Raw genomic sequence first — 21,265 nt, forward strand, 5'->3', positions numbered from 1 at the left:
GGGAAATGCAGTTTGGGTGGGTTAGCCATGGGGAAATGCAGTTTGGGTGGGTTACCCCGGGGGAAACGCAGTTTGGGTGGGTTAGCCATGGGGAAATGCAGGTTGTGTGGGTTAGCCATGGGGAAATGCAGTTTGGGTGGGTTAGCCATGGGGAAATGCTGGCTAGGTGGGTTAGCCCGGGGGAAACGCAGTTTGGGTGGGTTAGCCATGGTGAAGTGCAGTTTGGGTGGGTTAGCCATGGGGAAATGCTGGCTAGGTGGGTTAGCCATGGGGAAATGCTGGCTAGGTGGGTTAGCCCGGGGGAAACGCAGTTTGGGTGGGTTAGCCATGGGGAAACGCAGTTTGGGTGGGTTAGCCATGGGGACACGCAGTTTGGGTGGGTTAGCCATGGGGAAACGCAGTTTGGGTGGTTTGCCCGGGGGAAACGCAGTTTGGGTGGGTTAGCCATGGGGAAATGCAGTTTGGGTGGGTTAGCCATGGGGAAATGCAGTTTGGGTGGGTTAGCCATGGGGATACGCAGTTTGGGTGGGTTAGCCATGGGGAAATGCAGGTTGGGTGGGTTAGCCATGGGGAAATGCAGGTTGGGTGGGTTAGCCCAGGGGAAACGCAGTTTGGGTGGGTTAGCCCGGGGGAAACGCAGTTTGGGTGGGTTAGCCATGGGGAAATGCAGTTTGGGTGGGTTACCCCGGGGGAAACGCAGTTTGGGTGGGTTAGCCATGGGGATACGCAGTTTGGGTGGGTTAGCCATGGGGAAATGCAGGTTGGGTGGGTTAGCCCAGGGGAAACGCAGTTTGGGTGGGTTAGCCCGGGGGAAACGCAGTTTGGGTGGGTTAGCCATGGGGATAAGCAGTTTGGGTGGGTTAGCCCAGGGGAAACGCAGTCTGGGTGGGTTAGCCATGGGGAAACGCAGTTTGGGTGGATTAGCCATGGGGAAATGCTGGCTAGGTGGGTTATCCATGGGGAAATTCTGGCTGGGTGGGTTAGCCATGGGGAAATGCAGGCTGGGTGGCTTAGCCATGTGGAAATGTAGGTTGTGGGGGTTATCCATGGGGAAATGTAGGTTGGGTGGTTTGGCCATGGGGAAATGCAGTTTGGGTGGGTTAGTCATGAGGAAACGCAGTTTGGGTGGGTTAGTCATGGGGAAATGCAGTTTGGGTGGGTTAGCCATGGGAAAATGCAGTTTGGGTGGGTTAGTCATGGGGAAATGCAGTTTGGGTGGGTTAGTCATGAGGAAATGCAGGTTGTGTGGGTTAGTCATGGGGAAATGCAGTTTGGGTGGGTTAGCCATGGGGAAATGCAGTTTGGGTGGGTTAGCCATGGGAAACGCAGTTTGGGTGGGTTAGCCATGGGGAAACGCAGTTTGGGTGGGTTAGCCATGGGGACACGCAGCTTGGGTGGGTTAGCCATGGGGAAACGCAGTTTGGGTGGGTTAGCCATGGGGAAACGCAGTTTGGGTGGGTTAGCCATGGGGACACGCAGTTTGGGTGGGTTAGCCATGGGGAAAAGCAGGTTGTGTGGGTTAGCCATGGGGAAATGCAGTTTGGGTGGGTTAGCCATGGGGAAATGCAGTTTGGGTGGGTTACCCCGGGGGAAACGCAGTTTGGGTGGGTTAGCCATGGGGAAATGCAGGTTGTGTGGGTTAGCCATGGGGAAATGCAGTTTGGGTGGGTTAGCCATGGGGAAATGCAGTTTGGGTGGGTTAGCCATGGGGAAATGCAGTTTGGGTGGGTTAGCCATGGTGAAGTGCAGTTTGGGTGGGTTAGCCATGGGGAAATGCTGGCTAGGTGGGTTAGCCATGGGGACACGCAGTTTGGGTGGGTTAGCCATGGGGATATGCAGGTTGTGAGGGTTAGCCATGGGGAAATGCAGTTTGAGTGGGTTAGCCATGGGGAAATGCAGTTTGGGTGGGTTAGCCATGGGGAAATGCAGTTTGGGTGGGTTAGCCATGGTGAAGTGCAGTTTGGGTGGGTTAGCCATGGGGAAATGCTGGCTAGGTGGGTTAGCCATGGGGAAATGCTGGCTAGGTGGGTTAGCCCGGGGGAAACGCAGTTTGGGTGGGTTAGCCATGGGGAAACGCAGTTTGGGTGGGTTAGCCATGGGGAAACACAGTTTGGGTGGGTTACCCCGGGGGAAACACAGTTTGGGTGGGTTAACCATGGGGAAATGCAGTTTGGGTGGGTTACCCCGGGGGAAACGCAGTTTGGGTGGGTTAGCCATGGGGAGACGCCGTTTGGGTGGGTTACCCCGGGGGAAACGCAGTTTGGGTGGGTTAGCCATGGGGAAACGCAGTTTGGGTGGGTTAGCCCGGGGGAAACGCAGTTTGGGTGGGTTAGCCATGGGGAAATGCAGTTTGGGTGGGTTACCCCGGGGGAAACGCAGTTTGGGTGGGTTAGCCATGGGGATACGCAGTTTGGGTGGGTTAGCCATGGGGAAATGCAGGTTGGGTGGGTTAGCCCAGGGGAAACGCAGTTTGGGTGGGTTAGCCCGGGGGAAACACAGTTTGGGTGGGTTAGCCATGGGGATAAGCAGTTTGGGTGGGTTAGCCCAGGGGAAACGCAGTCTGGGTGGGTTAGCCATGGGGAAACGCAGTTTGGGTGGATTAGCCATGGGGAAATGCTGGCTAGGTGGGTTATCCATGGGGAAATTCTGGCTGGGTGGGTTAGCCATGGGGAAATGCAGGCTGGGTGGCTTAGCCATGTGGAAATGTAGGTTGTGGGGGTTATCCATGGGGAAATGTAGGTTGGGTGGTTTGGCCATGGGGAAATGCAGTTTGGGTGGGTTAGTCATGAGGAAACGCAGTTTGGGTGGGTTAGTCATGGGGAAATGCAGTTTGGGTGGGTTAGCCATGGGAAAATGCAGTTTGGGTGGGTTAGTCATGGGGAAATGCAGTTTGGGTGGGTTAGTCATGAGGAAATGCAGGTTGTGTGGGTTAGTCATGGGGAAATGCAGTTTGGGTGGGTTAGCCATGGGGAAATGCAGTTTGGGTGGGTTAGCCATGGGAAACGCAGTTTGGGTGGGTTAGCCATGGGGAAACGCAGTTTGGGTGGGTTAGCCATGGGGACACGCAGTTTGGGTGGGTTAGCCATGGGGAAACGCAGTTTGGGTGGGTTAGCCATGGGGAAACGCAGTTTGGGTGGGTTAGCCATGGGGACACGCAGTTTGGGTGGGTTAGCCATGGGGAAAAGCAGGTTGTGTGGGTTAGCCATGGGGAAATGCAGTTTGGGTGGGTTAGCCATGGGGAAATGCAGTTTGGGTGGGTTACCCCGGGGGAAACGCAGTTTGGGTGGGTTAGCCATGAGGAAATGCAGGTTGTGTGGGTTAGCCATGGGGAAATGCAGTTTGGGTGGGTTAGCCATGGGGAAATGCAGTTTGGGTGGGTTAGCCATGGGGAAATGCAGTTTGGGTGGGTTAGCCATGGGGAAATGCAGTTTGGGTGGGTTAGCCATGGTGAAGTGCAGTTTGGGTGGGTTAGCCATGGGGAAATGCTGGCTAGGTGGGTTAGCCATGGGGACACGCAGTTTGGGTGGGTTAGCCATGGGGATATGCAGGTTGGGAGGGTTAGCCATGGGGAAATGCAGTTTGAGTGGGTTAGCCATGGGGAAATGCAGTTTGGGTGGGTTAGCCATGGGGAAATGCTGGCTAGGTGGGTTAGCCATGGGGACACGCAGTTTGGGTGGGTTAGCCATGGGGATATGCAGGTTGGGAGGGTTAGCCATGGGGAAATGCAGTTTGAGTGGGTTAGCCATGGGGAAATGCAGTTTGGGTGGGTTAGCCATGGGGAAATGCAGTTTGGGTGGGTTAGCCATGGTGAAGTGCAGTTTGGGTGGGTTAGCCATGGGGAAATGCTGGCTAGGTGGGTTAGCCATGGGGAAATGCTGGCTAGGTGGGTTAGCCCGGGGGAAACGCAGTTTGGGTGGGTTAGCCATGGGGAAACGCAGTTTGGGTGGGTTAGCCATGGGGAAACACAGTTTGGGTGGGTTACCCCGGGGGAAACACAGTTTGGGTGGGTTAACCATGGGGAAATGCAGTTTGGGTGGGTTACCCCGGGGGAAACGCAGTTTGGGTGGGTTAGCCATGGGGAGACGCCGTTTGGGTGGGTTACCCCGGGGGAAACGCAGTTTGGGTGGGTTAGCCATGGGGAAACGCAGTTTGGGTGGGTTACCCCGGGGGAAACGCAGTTTGGGTGGGTTAGCCATGGGGACACGCAGTTTGGGTGGTTTAGCCATGGGGATACGCAGTTTGGGTGGGTTAGCCATGGGGAAACGCAGTTTGGGTGGGTTAGCCATGGGGAAACGCAGTTTGGGTGGGTTAGCCATGGAGAAATACAGTTTGGGTGGGTTACCCCGGGGGAAACGCAGTTTGGGTGGGTTAGCCATGGGGAAACGCAGTTTGGGTGGGTTAGCCATGGGGACACGCAGTTTGGGTGGGTTAGCCATGGGGAAATGCAGGTTGTGTGGGTTAGCCATGGTGAAATGCAGTTTGGGTGGGTTAGCCATGGGGAAATGCAGTTTGGGTGGGTTACCCCGGGGGAAACGCAGTTTGGGTGGGTTAGCCATGGGGAAATGCAGGTTGTGTGGGTTAGCCATGGGGAAATGCAGTTTGGGTGGGTTAGCCATGGGGAAATGCAGTTTGGGTGGGTTAGCCATGGGGAAATGCAGTTTGGGTGGGTTAGCCATGGGGAAATGCAGTTTGGGTGGGTTAGCCATGGGGAAATGCAGTTTGGGTGGGTTAGCCATGGGGAAATGCAGTTTGGGTGGGTTAGCCATGGGGAAATGCAGTTTGGGTGGGTTAGCCATGGTGAAGTGCAGTTTGGGTGGGTTAGCCATGGGGAAATGCTGGCTAGGTGGGTTAGCCATGGGGAAATGCTGGCTAGGTGGGTTAGCCCGGGGGAAACGCAGTTTGGGTGGGTTAGCCATGGGGAAACGCAGTTTGGGTGGGTTAGCCATGGGGACACGCAGTTTGGGTGGGTTAGCCATGGGGAAACGCAGTTTGGGTGGGTTAGCCATGGGGAAACGCTGTTTGGGTGGGTTAGCCATGGGGACACGCAGTTTGGGTGGGTTAGCCATGGGGAAATGCAGGTTGTGAGGGTTAGCCATGGGGAAATGCAGTTTGAGTGGGTTAGCCATGGGGAAATGCAGTTTGGGTGGGTTAGCCATGGGGAAATGCAGTTTGGGTGGGTTAGCCATGGTGAAGTGCAGTTTGGGTGGGTTAGCCATGGGGAAATGCTGGCTGGGTGGGTTAGCCATGGGGAAATGCTGGCTAGGTGGGTTAGCCCGGGGGAAACGCAGTTTGGGTGGGTTAGCCATGGGGAAACGCAGTTTGGGTGGGTTAGCCATGGGGAAATGCAGGTTGTGTGGGTTAGCCATGGTGAAATGCAGTTTGGGTGGGTTAGCCATGGGGAAATGCAGTTTGAGTGGGTTACCCCGGGGGAAACGCAGTTTGGGTGGGTTAGCCATGGGGAAATGCAGGTTGTGTGGGTTAGCCATGGGGAAATGCAGTTTGGGTGGGTTAGCCATGGGGAAATGCAGTTTGGGTGGGTTAGCCATGGGGAAATGCAGTTTGGGTGGGTTAGCCATGGTGAAGTGCAGTTTGGGTGGGTTAGCCATGGGGAAATGCTGGCTAGGTGGGTTAGCCATGGGGAAATGCTGGCTAGGTGGGTTAGCCCGGGGGAAACGCAGTTTGGGTGTGTTAGCCATGGGGAAACGCAGTTTGGGTGGGTTAGCCATGGGGACACGCAGTTTGCGTGGGTTAGCCATAGGGAAACGCAGTTTGGGTGGGTTAGCCATGGGGAAATGCAGTTTGGGTGGGTTAGCCATGGGGACACGCAGTTTGGGTGGGTTAGCCATGGGGAAATGCAGGTTGTGAGGGTTAGCCATGGGGAAGTGCAGTTTGAGTGGGTTAGCCATGGGGAAATGCAGTTTGGGTGGGTTAGCCATGGGGAAATGCAGTTTGGGTGGGTTAGCCATGGTGAAGTGCTGTTTGGGTGGGTTAGCCATGGGGAAATGCTGGCTAGGTGGGTTAGCCATGGGGAAATGCTGGCTAGGTGGGTTAGCCCGGGGGAAACGCAGTTTGGGTGGGTTAGCCATGGGGAAACGCAGTTTGGGTGGGTTAGCCATGGGGAAACACAGTTTGGGTGGGTTACCCCGGGGGAAACACAGTTTGGGTGGGTTAACCATGGGGAAATGCAGTTTGGGTGGGTTAGCCATGGGGAAACGCAGTTTGGGTGGGTTACCCATGGGGAGACGCAGTTTGGGTGGGTTACCCCGGGGGAAACGCAGTTTGGGTGGGTTAGCCATGGGGAAACGCAGTTTGGGTGGGTTAGCCATGGGGAAACGCAGTTTGGGTGGGTTAGCCATGGAGAAATACAGTTTGGGTGGGTTACCCCGGGGGAAACGCAGTTTGGGTGGGTTAGCCATGGGGAAACGCAGTTTGGGTGGGTTAGCCATGGGGACACGCAGTTTGGGTGGGTTAGCCATGGGGAAATGCAGGTTGTGTGGGTTAGCCATGGTGAAATGCAGTTTGGGTGGGTTAGCCATGGGGAAATGCAGTTTGGGTGGGTTACCCCGGGGGAAACGCAGTTTGGGTGGGTTAGCCATGGGGAAATGCAGGTTGTGTGGGTTAGCCATGGGGAAATGCAGTTTGGGTGGGTTAGCCATGGGGAAATGCAGTTTGGGTGGGTTAGCCATGGGGAAATGCAGTTTGGGTGGGTTAGCCATGGTGAAGTGCAGTTTGGGTGGGTTAGCCATGGGGAAATGCTGGCTAGGTGGGTTAGCCATGGGGAAATGCTGGCTAGGTGGGTTAGCCCAGGGGAAACGCAGTTTGGGTGGGTTAGCCATGGGGAAACGCAGTTTGGGTGGGTTAGCCATGGGGACACGCAGTTTGGGTGGGTTAGCCATGGGGAAACGCAGTTTGGGTGGGTTAGCCATGGGGAAACGCTGTTTGGGTGGGTTAGCCATGGGGACACGCAGTTTGGGTGGGTTAGCCATGGGGAAATGCAGGTTGTGAGGGTTAGCCATGGGGAAATGCAGTTTGAGTGGGTTAGCCATGGGGAAATGCAGTTTGGGTGGGTTAGCCATGGGGAAATGCAGTTTGGGTGGGTTAGCCATGGTGAAGTGCAGTTTGGGTGGGTTAGCCATGGGGAAATGCTGGCTGGGTGGGTTAGCCATGGGGAAATGCTGGCTAGGTGGGTTAGCCCGGGGGAAACGCAGTTTGGGTGGGTTAGCCATGGGGAAACGCAGTTTGGGTGGGTTAGCCATGGGGAAATGCAGGTTGTGTGGGTTAGCCATGGTGAAATGCAGTTTGGGTGGGTTAGCCATGGGGAAATGCAGTTTGAGTGGGTTACCCCGGGGGAAACGCAGTTTGGGTGGGTTAGCCATGGGGAAATGCAGGTTGTGTGGGTTAGCCATGGGGAAATGCAGTTTGGGTGGGTTAGCCATGGGGAAATGCAGTTTGGGTGGGTTAGCCATGGGGAAATGCAGTTTGGGTGGGTTAGCCATGGTGAAGTGCAGTTTGGGTGGGTTAGCCATGGGGAAATGCTGGCTAGGTGGGTTAGCCATGGGGAAATGCTGGCTAGGTGGGTTAGCCCGGGGGAAACGCAGTTTGGGTGTGTTAGCCATGGGGAAACGCAGTTTGTGTGGGTTAGCCATGGGGACACGCAGTTTGCGTGGGTTAGCCATAGGGAAACGCAGTTTGGGTGGGTTAGCCATGGGGAAATGCAGTTTGGGTGGGTTAGCCATGGGGACACGCAGTTTGGGTGGGTTAGCCATGGGGAAATGCAGGTTGTGAGGGTTAGCCATGGGGAAGTGCAGTTTGAGTGGGTTAGCCATGGGGAAATGCAGTTTGGGTGGGTTAGCCATGGGGAAATGCAGTTTGGGTGGGTTAGCCATGGTGAAGTGCTGTTTGGGTGGGTTAGCCATGGGGAAATGCTGGCTAGGTGGGTTAGCCATGGGGAAATGCTGGCTAGGTGGGTTAGCCCGGGGGAAACGCAGTTTGGGTGGGTTAGCCATGGGGAAACGCAGTTTGGGTGGGTTAGCCATGGGGAAACACAGTTTGGGTGGGTTACCCCGGGGGAAACACAGTTTGGGTGGGTTAACCATGGGGAAATGCAGTTTGGGTGGGTTAGCCATGGGGAAACGCAGTTTGGGTGGGTTACCCATGGGGAGACGCAGTTTGGGTGGGTTACCCCGGGGGAAACGCAGTTTGGGTGGGTTAGCCATGGGGAAACGCAGTTTGGATGGGTTACCCCGGGGGAAACGCAGTTTGGGTGGGTTAGCCATGGGGACACGCAGTTTGGGTGGTTTAGCCATGGGGATACGCAGTTTGGGTGGGTTAGCCATGGGGAAACGCAGTTTGGGTGGGTTAGCCATGGGGAAACGCAGTTTGGGTGGGTTAGCCATGGAGAAATACAGTTTGGGTGGGTTACCCCGGGGGAAACGCAGTTTGGGTGGGTTAGCCATGGGGAGACGCAGTTTGGGTGGGTTAGCCATGGTGAAGTGCTGTTTGGGTGGGTTAGCCATGGGGAAATGCTGGCTAGGTGGGTTAGCCATGGGGAAATGCTGGCTAGGTGGGTTAGCCCGGGGGAAACGCAGTTTGGGTGGGTTAGCCATGGGGAAACGCAGTTTGGGTGGGTTAGCCATGGGGAAACACAGTTTGGGTGGGTTACCCCGGGGGAAACACAGTTTGGGTGGGTTAACCATGGGGAAATGCAGTTTGGGTGGGTTAGCCATGGGGAAACGCAGTTTGGGTGGGTTACCCATGGGGAGACGCAGTTTGGGTGGGTTACCCCGGGGGAAACGCAGTTTGGGTGGGTTAGCCATGGGGAAACGCAGTTTGGGTGGGTTAGCCATGGGGAAACGCAGTTTGGGTGGGTTAGCCATGGAGAAATACAGTTTGGGTGGGTTACCCCGGGGGAAACGCAGTTTGGGTGGGTTAGCCATGGGGAAACGCAGTTTGGGTGGGTTAGCCATGGGGACACGCAGTTTGGGTGGGTTAGCCATGGGGAAATGCAGGTTGTGTGGGTTAGCCATGGTGAAATGCAGTTTGGGTGGGTTAGCCATGGGGAAATGCAGTTTGGGTGGGTTACCCCGGGGGAAACGCAGTTTGGGTGGGTTAGCCATGGGGAAATGCAGGTTGTGTGGGTTAGCCATGGGGAAATGCAGTTTGGGTGGGTTAGCCATGGGGAAATGCAGTTTGGGTGGGTTAGCCATGGGGAAATGCAGTTTGGGTGGGTTAGCCATGGTGAAGTGCAGTTTGGGTGGGTTAGCCATGGGGAAATGCTGGCTAGGTGGGTTAGCCATGGGGAAATGCTGGCTAGGTGGGTTAGCCCAGGGGAAACGCAGTTTGGGTGGGTTAGCCATGGGGAAACGCAGTTTGGGTGGGTTAGCCATGGGGACACGCAGTTTGGGTGGGTTAGCCATGGGGAAACGCAGTTTGGGTGGGTTAGCCATGGGGAAACGCTGTTTGGGTGGGTTAGCCATGGGGACACGCAGTTTGGGTGGGTTAGCCATGGGGAAATGCAGGTTGTGAGGGTTAGCCATGGGGAAATGCAGTTTGAGTGGGTTAGCCATGGGGAAATGCAGTTTGGGTGGGTTAGCCATGGGGAAATGCAGTTTGGGTGGGTTAGCCATGGTGAAGTGCAGTTTGGGTGGGTTAGCCATGGGGAAATGCTGGCTGGGTGGGTTAGCCATGGGGAAATGCTGGCTAGGTGGGTTAGCCCGGGGGAAACGCAGTTTGGGTGGGTTAGCCATGGGGAAACGCAGTTTGGGTGGGTTAGCCATGGGGAAATGCAGGTTGTGTGGGTTAGCCATGGTGAAATGCAGTTTGGGTGGGTTAGCCATGGGGAAATGCAGTTTGAGTGGGTTACCCCGGGGGAAACGCAGTTTGGGTGGGTTAGCCATGGGGAAATGCAGGTTGTGTGGGTTAGCCATGGGGAAATGCAGTTTGGGTGGGTTAGCCATGGGGAAATGCAGTTTGGGTGGGTTAGCCATGGGGAAATGCAGTTTGGGTGGGTTAGCCATGGTGAAGTGCAGTTTGGGTGGGTTAGCCATGGGGAAATGCTGGCTAGGTGGGTTAGCCATGGGGAAATGCTGGCTAGGTGGGTTAGCCCGGGGGAAACGCAGTTTGGGTGTGTTAGCCATGGGGAAACGCAGTTTGGGTGGGTTAGCCATGGGGACACGCAGTTTGCGTGGGTTAGCCATAGGGAAACGCAGTTTGGGTGGGTTAGCCATGGGGAAATGCAGTTTGGGTGGGTTAGCCATGGGGACACGCAGTTTGGGTGGGTTAGCCATGGGGAAATGCAGGTTGTGAGGGTTAGCCATGGGGAAGTGCAGTTTGAGTGGGTTAGCCATGGGGAAATGCAGTTTGGGTGGGTTAGCCATGGGGAAATGCAGTTTGGGTGGGTTAGCCATGGTGAAGTGCTGTTTGGGTGGGTTAGCCATGGGGAAATGCTGGCTAGGTGGGTTAGCCATGGGGAAATGCTGGCTAGGTGGGTTAGCCCGGGGGAAACGCAGTTTGGGTGGGTTAGCCATGGGGAAACGCAGTTTGGGTGGGTTAGCCATGGGGAAACACAGTTTGGGTGGGTTACCCCGGGGGAAACACAGTTTGGGTGGGTTAACCATGGGGAAATGCAGTTTGGGTGGGTTAGCCATGGGGAAACGCAGTTTGGGTGGGTTACCCATGGGGAGACGCAGTTTGGGTGGGTTACCCCGGGGGAAACGCAGTTTGGGTGGGTTAGCCATGGGGAAACGCAGTTTGGATGGGTTACCCCGGGGGAAACGCAGTTTGGGTGGGTTAGCCATGGGGACACGCAGTTTGGGTGGTTTAGCCATGGGGATACGCAGTTTGGGTGGGTTAGCCATGGGGAAACGCAGTTTGGGTGGGTTAGCCATGGGGAAACGCAGTTTGGGTGGGTTAGCCATGGAGAAATACAGTTTGGGTGGGTTACCCCGGGGGAAACGCAGTTTGGGTGGGTTAGCCATGGGGAGACGCAGTTTGGGTGGGTTACCCCGGGGGAAACGCAGTTTGGGTGAGTTAGCCATGGGGAAACGCAGTTTGGGTGGGTTACCCCGGGGGAAACGCAGTTTGGGTGGGTTAGCCATGGGGACACGCAGTTTGGGTGGTTTAGCCATGGGGATACGCAGTTTGGGTGGGTTAGCCATGGGGAAACGCAGTTTGGGTGGGTTAGCCATGGGGAAACGCAGTTTGGGTGGGTTAGCCATGGAGAAATACAGTTTGGGTGGGTTACCCGGGGGGAAACGCAGTTTGGGTGGGTTAGCCATGGGGAAATGCTGGCTAGGTGGGTTAGCCATGGGGAAATGTAGGTTGTGTGGGTTAGACATGGGGTTTTGCAGGGTAACAGTGATAGGATAGGTCTAGGTGGGCTGCTATTTGGAAGATTAGTGCAGATTCAATGGGCCAAATGGCCTGGTCCCTTACTGTAGAGATTCTATGATTAACCTATTTCTGCATTATACCACATTGCAACCCCATGATCTGTCTGGATGTGACTAATTCAAGCCCAGTTCGACTGTGTTAGTCAATGGCCACTGCCAGTGTGTACTTATCCAGAGCATTGAGGTGTTGCACTAACATCTCAACATTGTCGAACTGATCCTTCAGCAGTCTGTGTTGATGCCACAACTAAGTTAGAATGGAATATGCCATGCTGCTTATTCATATATTCCTGCATTTGCGCGTTTGTAACAGAAGAAAACAGACTCTGATTTAACAACATTATGTTTACGCAGAGCGGAGACATCTAAAATCAAACCCACGGAAACCAAATTAAATCTGAATCTATACGATCCCATTGGCCCGCTGCAGTATATAGTCTGGAAACGAATGCTAAAGGTTATTAATCCAGGTAAGGCTGACCCCTTGAAAGGAAGTGATTCTATCGATGTCCCTGCAGGTTTTGTAACAGATTGATTGCGATTTCATAGGTCACATCAGGGAGATATATGATTGTGTGAACCTGAGAGAGAGAGACAGAGAGAGAGAGAGAGTGCAGGGTAGATTTTCCGGGGTGGAAGCTGGGATCAGAGGCTTCCGGGAAATGGAGAGACCAGAGGAGCTGAGATTGTGCGCCATAAACTGGGGAAGCTGAGGGAAGAGTTGACGTATGAAAGTCAGGAAGGGTTTCGATCAAGTCGATAAGAAAGATTTCTTTCCAATGGGAGGGAGATTCACAGGTGATGCAGATTTTGGATAGTTAACCAAAAGAAAAGGGAGGGAAATGATAGGGTTTGTTGAAAGCAGCAAGACGTTTTGATGGGGTTGTGGTCAAACAAACGATGGAATCGCAGTAACTTGCAAAAGGGAATTCGTCAATACTTGAAGGGGGAGTCTGGGGGAAGGAGCAAACGTTTGAGACTAATTGCAGAGCTCTCTCGCAGAAACAACATGAGTACTCTGGTCTCTTTCTGTGCAGAATGACTAATTCCCCAGAAAATTGGCTCTATTTAATGTTTTAATCATGCCCTTTTTTAAAAAAAATCCTTTCTCAGTCAAAATTCCTCTGCTGTTTAAAATTGTTCCCAAAGTCATCAGAAACAGCGTGACCCTTCTGTATTATCACCGGGCTCATGTTTACACAGAATCAGCATGAAATACAGCGAATTGTCTGAATGTTTCGCAGTGTTCTCTAAAGGATTGAGTACAAAATGTCCATGTTGTGCCAACTGAGAGGACGCAGAGCTCGGCGTTCTTCCCTGGACTCTGTGTCTTTCATTTATCCAGCGTCACACTTTGTAGAGTCAGAATTAGTGGGACAGAGCTGGACATGCTGGAGGTATCCCTTGCCTGACACTGTCCTTGCTAGGAGTGCAATAGAACTCACCAGGGGTGAGTCTGGAGGGAAGGCCTGTGATATTGACCGTTCGTGTAAATGAAGTGCAGTGAGACGTCAAGGGCTGTTGCAATGTCAATGATAATAAATACCCATCGTGAAACGAATATCTTTTCTTGTTCCCTCTTATCTATTTCCATCCAAGCCCAGTTTCACTCAATGGTGGCCCCACATACCTTTGACGTTTACGTTGTTAGAAGCAGTTTCTCAAATAACCTACCATCCAAAGTGGGCTTTTATTTTTAACTCATTGCCTCTGGGCATCGCTGGCCACGCTAGCATTTATTGCCCATAGGCAGTGAAGAGTCAACTCCATTGCTGTGGGACTGGAGTCACATGTAGGCCACTCTATCCCTAAAGGGAGTTGATGCGCCAGATGGGTTTTGCTATAATCTGGCAATGGATTCATGGTCCTCATTAGATTCTCAATTCCAGATTTTTTTTTGCTGGAGTGAACTTCCACCACCTACCACAGCAGGACGTCACCTGGGTCTCTGGATTAACAATCCAGTGTTAACGCCACTAGGTCATCTCCTCCCTCAATTGCGTGGGGTGCAATGACTTGGCCTTACTGGACCATTTCAGAGGGCATTACAATGGGTCTGGAGTCACAGGTTTCAGCCTGACTGGGTAACACTCTATGTCCTTAAAGGCCCAACCGAACTGATGTCTGGTTTTGTGACCACTTTTTGTTTGGTTAATTAAACCCAAATTTCCACTGGCTGCCGAAGTTGGGATCAGCACTCTTATTTTTCAGTCAATCGCTCCAGCTGTCTCCTGGGTTATCAGTCCAATACCTTAATCGTTTCGCTGCTGTTTCCCTCCGAAAGTGGGAGGAAGCAGCCCACTTCACAAGCATGACGTCCGTGCCTATACATGTCCTCGACCGCTGACGCTTAGAAGCAGCAGTGTCAGCCATCTACGAGATGCACAGTGCAGCAACTCACCCAGACTCCTGCCAAACCTGGACAGGGACAGCAGGTACGTGGGAACACCACCTCCCCCGCAAGCCCCCCCCCCACCCCCGCTGCTCACCATCCTGACTCGGAAATATATCGCTGTTCCTGTACTGATGCTGGGTCGAAATCTTGGTACTCCCTCCTTCAAAGCATTCTTGAATGTTCTGGTACCAATTGGACTGTAGCAGTTGAAGGGGACCACTCACCACCATCTCCTTAAAACAGGAGATAGAGTAGGCCGTTGAACATGGTTCCCTCTGGTAGGAAGACAACCCAGCCAATTTCCCGCCCATAAATCCCCAGCAGAGCAAATTTTTGGGGAGACTTGAGGAACATTTGGAAATTTTCCTTCCACCTGTTTCCCTCATGAAGTATGGAGTAATAACTCCCTCAGGATGTGAGGCTGGAAATCTGACTAAACAGCAGGTAAACAAGGCACCAGAGCTTAATGAGGAATGCACAATAGGAGGAACTCTGGGTTCCTAATCTAAGGAAAGATATAAGATGTCGGAGGCAGTCCAGAGAAAGTTCATTTAGCTGATACCAGGAGGGACTGTCCTTTGAGGAGAGGTAGAATAAGTTGGAACTGTACTCATTGAGATTTAGAACAATGAGAGGTGACCTTATTAAACCATACAAGTCTCTTAGTGAGGCTTGGACAGGGTGTTGTAGAGACGATGTCTTCCCCCCCAAACATGGGAGAGGATTGCATAAGCTAAGACTAAACATTCACCCATTTCAGAAAACGGTGGAGGAGGTGGTTGAGACGGTCTCCAGATGGTGACTGGTGGATTTAATGGGCCGAATGGCCTGCTTCCATGAAATCTATGAATTTCTCCAGTCGGAGGGTGGTGTATCTGTGGAATCCTTAACCTTCCAGGGTGGATAAGCATATTCAAGGCTGGGACAGACAGGATTTCAGTCGAGGAGTAGGCAGGAAAGTGAGGGTGAGGCTGATCAGCTCAGAATGGCGGAGCAGACTCGGTGGGCCGAATGGCCGACTGCTGCTCCTGTGCGTCCTTAGGAATGAGCCAGGCGGGGTCGCGGGTGCGGCCTGGGGACGTGCTGCGGGTTTTCACCCTTTCCGTTCCTGCCTTCAGTTCCAGCCCTGCTGACACTGAACCCCCAGACGGCGCACCCCCGTCTCCTTCTGTCGGACGAGGACACCCAGGTGAGGCGGGGTGAGTGGAAGAAGGTGCCTGAGTTCCCCGAGCGCTTCAACTTCCTGCTGAGCGTGCTGGCGACCCAGGGCTTCAACGCCGGCCGCCACTATTGGGAGATCGACGTGGGCGACAACACGGCCTGGGACGTGGGTGCCGCCAAATCTTCGGTGGAGAGGAAGGCCATCCCAGAGAACGGGATCTGGGCAGTGGGCCTGTGGGACAAGGAGTACACCGCCTTCACCCACCCCCGCACCGTGCTGCATCTGGGGAGCATGGCCCCCAAGCGGGTGGGGGTCTACCTGGACTATGAGGAGGGCCAGGTCTCGTTCTACAACGCCAATTCCATGGCCCATATCTACACCTTCACAGAGTCCTTCACCGAGACAGTCTACCCTTACTTCAGCACCGAGAGCCGGACCGAACCTCTGAGGTTGGTCACCCTGAGGCTGTAATTCTTGGTAACACTCCAAAGGGGGCGCTCTCTCTCTCTCTCTCTCTCTCTCTCTCTCTCGCTGCTGATGACCCTTTAAGCAGTGGGGTTGGGGGTTTGGGGGTGGGCGGGTTGCTGGGTGTTTGAGGAGGGGGTTGCATGCAGAAAGGATAAGCAAGAGGCTGGGCACTTCACTGTTTGGGTAGCCTTCCTCAATCGCCCAATTCCCGCACAACATGGCTGTTCGCAGAGAGGACGGTTTAGAGTCAACCGCGCTGCTGTGGGTCTGCCCGATTTCTTTCCCGGGAGGGGCGTCATTGAACCAGAGTCTGGTAACAGCTAACGGTTAGAGTAGCTTTTAGTTTCTGACTTTTGTCTTTTGGGTCATGCAGTACGGAAACAGACCCTTCAGTCCAACCCATCCATGCCGACCAGATATCCCAACCCAATCTAGTCCCACCTGCCAGCACCCGGCCCATATCCCTCCAAAGCCTTCCTATTCATATAACCATCCAAATGCCTCTTGAATGTTGCAATTGTACCAGCCTCCACCACATCCTCTGGCAGCTCATTCCATACACCTACCACCCTCTGTGTGAAAAAGTTGCCCCTGAGGCCTCTTTGATATCTTTCCCCTCTCACCCTAAACCCATGCCCTTTAGTTCTGGACTCCCCCTCCCCTGGGGAAAAAGACTTTGGCTATTCAACTTGACTTTTAAATTGAACACAAATTTCTGTACCTCCATGATTGGGGTGCGAACCCAGGACTTTGTTAGTTCTAGCTTACTTGGACCAGCAACAGTACCACAGTTGGCACGTTCTCCCCGTGGATTTCCTTTCGGTGCTCCGGGTTCTCCCCATAGTGCAGACGTGTGCGGGTTAGGGTGGATTGGCCAGGCTAAATTGCCCCGTAGTGTCCAGGTTAGCTGAGTAAGCCATGGGAAATGCAGGGTTACAGGTATGGGAGAGGTCTGGGTGCGATGCTCTTTGGACGGTCAGTACAGAGTCGATGGGCCGAATGGCCTGCTTCCAAATTATGGGGATTCCATGAACACACCACCAGTCTCCCTTTACAAGGTGAAATTCCTCATGCCATAGAATCTCTACAGTGTGGAAAAGGCCACACCGACCCTCCAAAGAGTAACTAACTCAGACCCATTCCCCTAACCCATTATCCTATACTTACCCCCCCCGTAATGCGCCTAACCTAACCTACACATCTCCGAACACTATGGGCAATTTAGCATGGCCAATCCATTTAGCAGAGTGACATGGTGGCACAGTGGGTGACTCACAGCGCCAGGGACCTGGGTTCAATTCCTACCTCAGGCAACTGACTGTGTGGAGTCTGCGTGGGTTTGCTCCGGGTGCTCCGGTTTCCTCCCACAATCCAAAGATGTGCAGGTTAGCCGAATTGGCCAGGTGAAGGGGTAAAATGTAGGGGACTGGGTCTGGGTGGGTTGCTCTTCGGAGGGTCGGTGTGGGCTTGTTGGGCCGAAGGGCCTGTTTCCACACTGTGTATGGAATCTAATCCACCCCGACCTGCACGTCTTTGGACACTGAGAGGAAACCCACGCAGACACGGGGAGTATGTATAACCGCCCCAACAGACAGTGGCCCGAGGCTGGAATCGAACCTGGGTCCCTGAGGCAGTAGTGCTAACCACCGATGTGATGGTATGTAGTTGTGTGAAACACTCACGGCCACTATTTAGCGATGGGGGCCCCGTAACTGTGCTCAGTTTATTTTTAAACTCAGCTTCAAGCCAGCAGCAAACTGCGTTCCCCTGCAGCCCTCAGTTAGGTCGTTCTCATCTGGTGGTGGAACCTGAAACACATTAACACGAGGAGCCCCAGTTTATCCACCTTCCCGAGTGACCACCACCACCACCATCATCCCTTACAACTGCGGCACAGAGGTGTTGAATCTCAGTTTCAGTCACAGTTATGTGTGTGTGGGTGTGTGTGTGGGTGGGTGCGGGGAAGGTTGGAGGTGTGTGAGAGAGGAGGGCTAAGCTTAACCAGACTGCACCCCCCCCCCCCACCAGTTGAAGTCAGACCCGCCTCGTTCACGTCCAGCAGGGAAGTCTAACTCAGAATGTCACTCTCCAGGCCAGAACTGAGCAGCAGGTGTGGACTGGTGCATGCTTTAATGGAAAAACCATGGCACTGCATCAGTGCGGGGGGGGGGGGGGGGGGGTGTTGAAACCTGTAGGCCACACATCGTCCTTTCACCCATTTGTCCCTGTGAAGTGAGAACAGTGTTTAGAATGACTGGTTCCCCTCACTAGCACTGCAACTGTAACAATTGAGAATGAGCTGGGTAAATAAGAGAGGTTATGTTTGTTAGCTCAGTCAGGGTGGGGGGGGGGGGTGCTGGCGGAGGGAAATTGCAAAGAGACGAGTCAGTCCCACCTCTCTGTTGGATGGAATTTTTTTATTTTGCCGTGGGATGCAGATTTATGGTGGATTGCTGCGTGTGGAGAGATTTAAGCAAACTCTCTTTTCTGATTGTGATGAGTATTTGGATTCGCACCAGTTGACTGGGGGACTGTCATATGTTTGAATACCCAGCGCCCCCCACAACGTATTAGGCTTTGTTGCTGAATGCTGCCTTTTACGTGTGTGTTTCAGTGCTGTGACATGTACTGTTTGATTAATAAATACAAGATTATGTGTTTCAGAACCTTACTGTTTTGAAGAGTAAGTTTGTTGTGAACAAAGCCTTCTGTAACAAATGGTATCAGAGAGACCTCAGCTAGCAGCATGGTGAGGGACAGGGCACTGGTAAACTTCATACGTACTGGCCACTGTGTACGGGCTGTTCGTCTGATGGCATTGTTACTATATAAACACTGGGCTTCCAGTCTGGCCATTTGAGTGAGTTAAGTGAAGGAGACCCTGGTTTTCGAATTACCGAGATGTTTTCACACACTTCTAGAGAGGACGGGACACGAACCCAGGCACCCTGACCATAGGTAGGGCCACTGCCACCTACATCGAGAGCCCCTGAGAGCTATGATGTGACATAGCAACGTGTACTGTTGAGTTTTATGGTGAGAGGGAGCCATCAGAGAGTGAGCCAGGCCTCGTTGAGAAACATAACGGTGAACAAACATGCACACAGGCCCAGAGTAAGAAGCTGAGCGGGGCGTGTGGACCCAGTTACATTATTCCAACAGGCAGCTGGATAATCTGAAACGCTTTGTGAAAATCTTGCAGTTAATGCAGGTAATCGCCAACAATCCCCAGTCCCCACCTCCTCGCTGGGATCACGGGCTGCATGGCGTATCTGGCTAATCCAGTATTTATTACTCATCCCGAATTGCCCAGAGGGCACTTAGAAATCAAACACATTGCTGTGGGTCTGGAGTCACGTGTAAGAGTCAAGTGATGCATTTTGGAAGGTGGAATTTGAAAGCTGAGTACAGGATTAAGGATAGGATTCTTGGCAGTGTGGAGGAACAGAGGGATCTTGGTGTGCAGGTACATAGATCCCTTAAAATGGCCACCCAAGTGGACAGGGTTGTTAAGAAAGCATATGGTGTTTTGGCTTTCATTAACAGGGGGATTGAGTTTAAGAGCCGTGAGATCTTGTTGCAGCTCTATAAAACTTTGGTTAGACCGCACTTGGAATACTGTGTCCAGTTCTGGTCGCCCTATTATGGGAAAGATGTGGATGCTTTGGAGAGGGTTCAGAGGAGGTTTACCAGGATGCTGCCTGGACTGGAGGGCTTATCTTATGAAGAGAGGTTGACTGAGCTCGGACTTTTTTCATTGGAGAAAAGGAGGAGGAGAGGGGACCTAATTGAGGTATACAAGATAATGAGAGGCATAGATAGAGTCGATAGCCAGAGACTATTTCCCAGGGCAGAAATGGCTAACACGAGGGGTCATAGTTTTAAGCAGGTTGGAGGAAAGTATAGAGGGGATGTCAGAGGCGGGTTCTTTACACAGAGAGTTGTGAGAGCATGGAATGTGTTGCCAGCAGCAGTTGTGGAGGCAGGGTCATTGGGGACATTTAAGAGACTGCTGGACATGGTCACAGAAATTTGAGGGTGCATACATGAGGGTCAGTGGTCGGCACAACACTGTGGGCTGAAGGGCCTGTTCTGTGCTGCACTGTTCTATGTTCTATGTTCTAATCATAGAATCTCATCGTAGAATCCCTTCAGTGTGGAAACAGGCCATTCAGCCCAACCAGTCCACACTGACCCTCTGAAGAGTAACCCACCCATCCCCGACATTGTCCCTTGACGAATCCACCCTCACCTACACATCCCTGAACACTATGGGGCAATTTCCCACTGCCAACCCACCCTAACCTGCACATCTTTGGATTGTGGGAGGAAACCGGAGCACCCGGAGGAAACCCAGGCAGACACGGGGGAGAATGTGCAAACTTTACACAGGCAGGCGGCCGGAGGCTGGGATCGAGCCCCGGGTCCCTGGGAGCAGTGCTAGTCGGCTTGGCAGATTTTCTTCCCTGAGGGACATGAGTGAGCCAGGTGGGGTTTTTTTTTTCCCCCCTGACAGCAGTGTCATGGCCACCATTAGACTTGTAATGACAGAATCCTTTCATTGAAGTCAAATTCCGCCATCTGTCTTGGTGGGATTTGGGCTGGGAGTCCCCAGAGCATTAGCTGAGTTTCTGGATTAATACCACTGCCCCCCCTCCCCCACACTTCTCTGCTTTGCGGCATTTTTGCACTAATTGTCTATTACACCCACCACCGACAGATACGTTCAGTAAATGACAGTGTAAGTATTCGTTTAACAATGGATAATGAATAGCCATCGGGCTCGCCTGACCAGAAAACAATTAATTCAAAGTGTGGAGTCTCATTCCTTCGTTTAGGCCCCGTTCTCTCTTTCTCGTCCTCTTTCCCTCTCTTTAAAAAACCGTTCCCTCCCTTCAGCCTCTTTGAGAATGAGGAGAACAGTGGACTGACTGTACGGGACATCTCCAGATGAAGCCACCTGAATTGGCCGTGTGGCTGACAGTGAGGAGGGTAACCTGGTGATGACGGGAGGGCATCAGTGAACCGGTCACATGAGCAAAGAGGTGCAGCCAACGGAGAAATGTTCAGGGGATGCGTTCAGGGGTGTCTGACAAGTCACAGGAATAAGTGGGCGAGTTGTAGAGGAGGTGAGCGACCTTGGAAATGGAGACCCTGGAAGTCACGGGTAAGATGGTTAAGAAGGGAGACGGAGCCCTTTCCCTGAGGTTTACAATATAAACGCAGTGAGGCTGTGCTGAAACGGTCTAAATCAATCAGTCAGGCGACACCTCGGGACAGAAATTCCGTAATCGCGCACCGAGAGACGGGACTAAACTTGTCTTCACGCGGATGTTGCCAGGATGGAAAAAGTTGGAGTTATTGACCTTGGGACGGGGGATGCTGAAGGGAGGTTGGGTTGAGGTGTACTAGAATTGTGAGGGGTCTGGGTGGAGTAGGTGGGAAAGGTCCACTCACCTTAACAGAGGCATCAGTGACGGGGGAGGGGGGGGGGGTGCTGTGGGCTAAAGGGATGGGCAGGCAAAGGCGAAATGAGGAAGGATGTTTTCTTTCAGTGGATTAGCTGAGTTTCTGGATTAATACCACTGAATCCGCACTTCTCTGCTTTGCAGCATTTTTGCACCAATTGCCTATTACACCCGCCACCGATAGGTAAAACCACCTTGCAGAGGGTGCCGGGGAGCTGGAGCTCTCTGCCTGGAACCCACCCCCCTTCCCCGCTTCATTTCCAAAGTGCCTGGACCCTGCAGCTCAGGTACTGTGACCTGCGAGACCAGAGGCCTCTAGGATACGGGGAGAAAGCTGGACATTGGCAGTCGGCAATGAAGGGCCAGTGCAGACACAATGGGC

The 21,265-nt window shown here is 53.3% G+C and overlaps 1 protein-coding gene across 1 annotated transcript in view; it reads left to right on the forward strand.

Moving 5' to 3' along the window:
- The window catches only part of LOC122541218 (E3 ubiquitin-protein ligase TRIM39-like), a 68,728-nt gene extending 53,298 nt beyond the window's left edge, over positions 1–15,430 (forward strand). The window contains exons 5-6 of the mRNA XM_087978861.1: positions 11,745–11,860; positions 14,904–15,430. Of these exons, the coding sequence (XP_087834987.1) occupies positions 11,745–11,860; positions 14,904–15,418 (631 nt within the window). The 3' untranslated portion in view covers positions 15,419–15,430. The remainder of the gene's footprint in view (positions 1–11,744; positions 11,861–14,903) is intronic.
- The last annotated feature ends 5,835 nt before the right edge of the window (positions 15,431–21,265 follow it).

Source organism: Chiloscyllium plagiosum, unplaced genomic scaffold, assembly GCF_037043375.1.
Source record: "Chiloscyllium plagiosum isolate Xiang-an unplaced genomic scaffold, Cpla_swu_hap1 HiC_scaffold_35, whole genome shotgun sequence".
NCBI lineage: Eukaryota > Metazoa > Chordata > Chondrichthyes > Orectolobiformes > Hemiscylliidae > Chiloscyllium > Chiloscyllium plagiosum.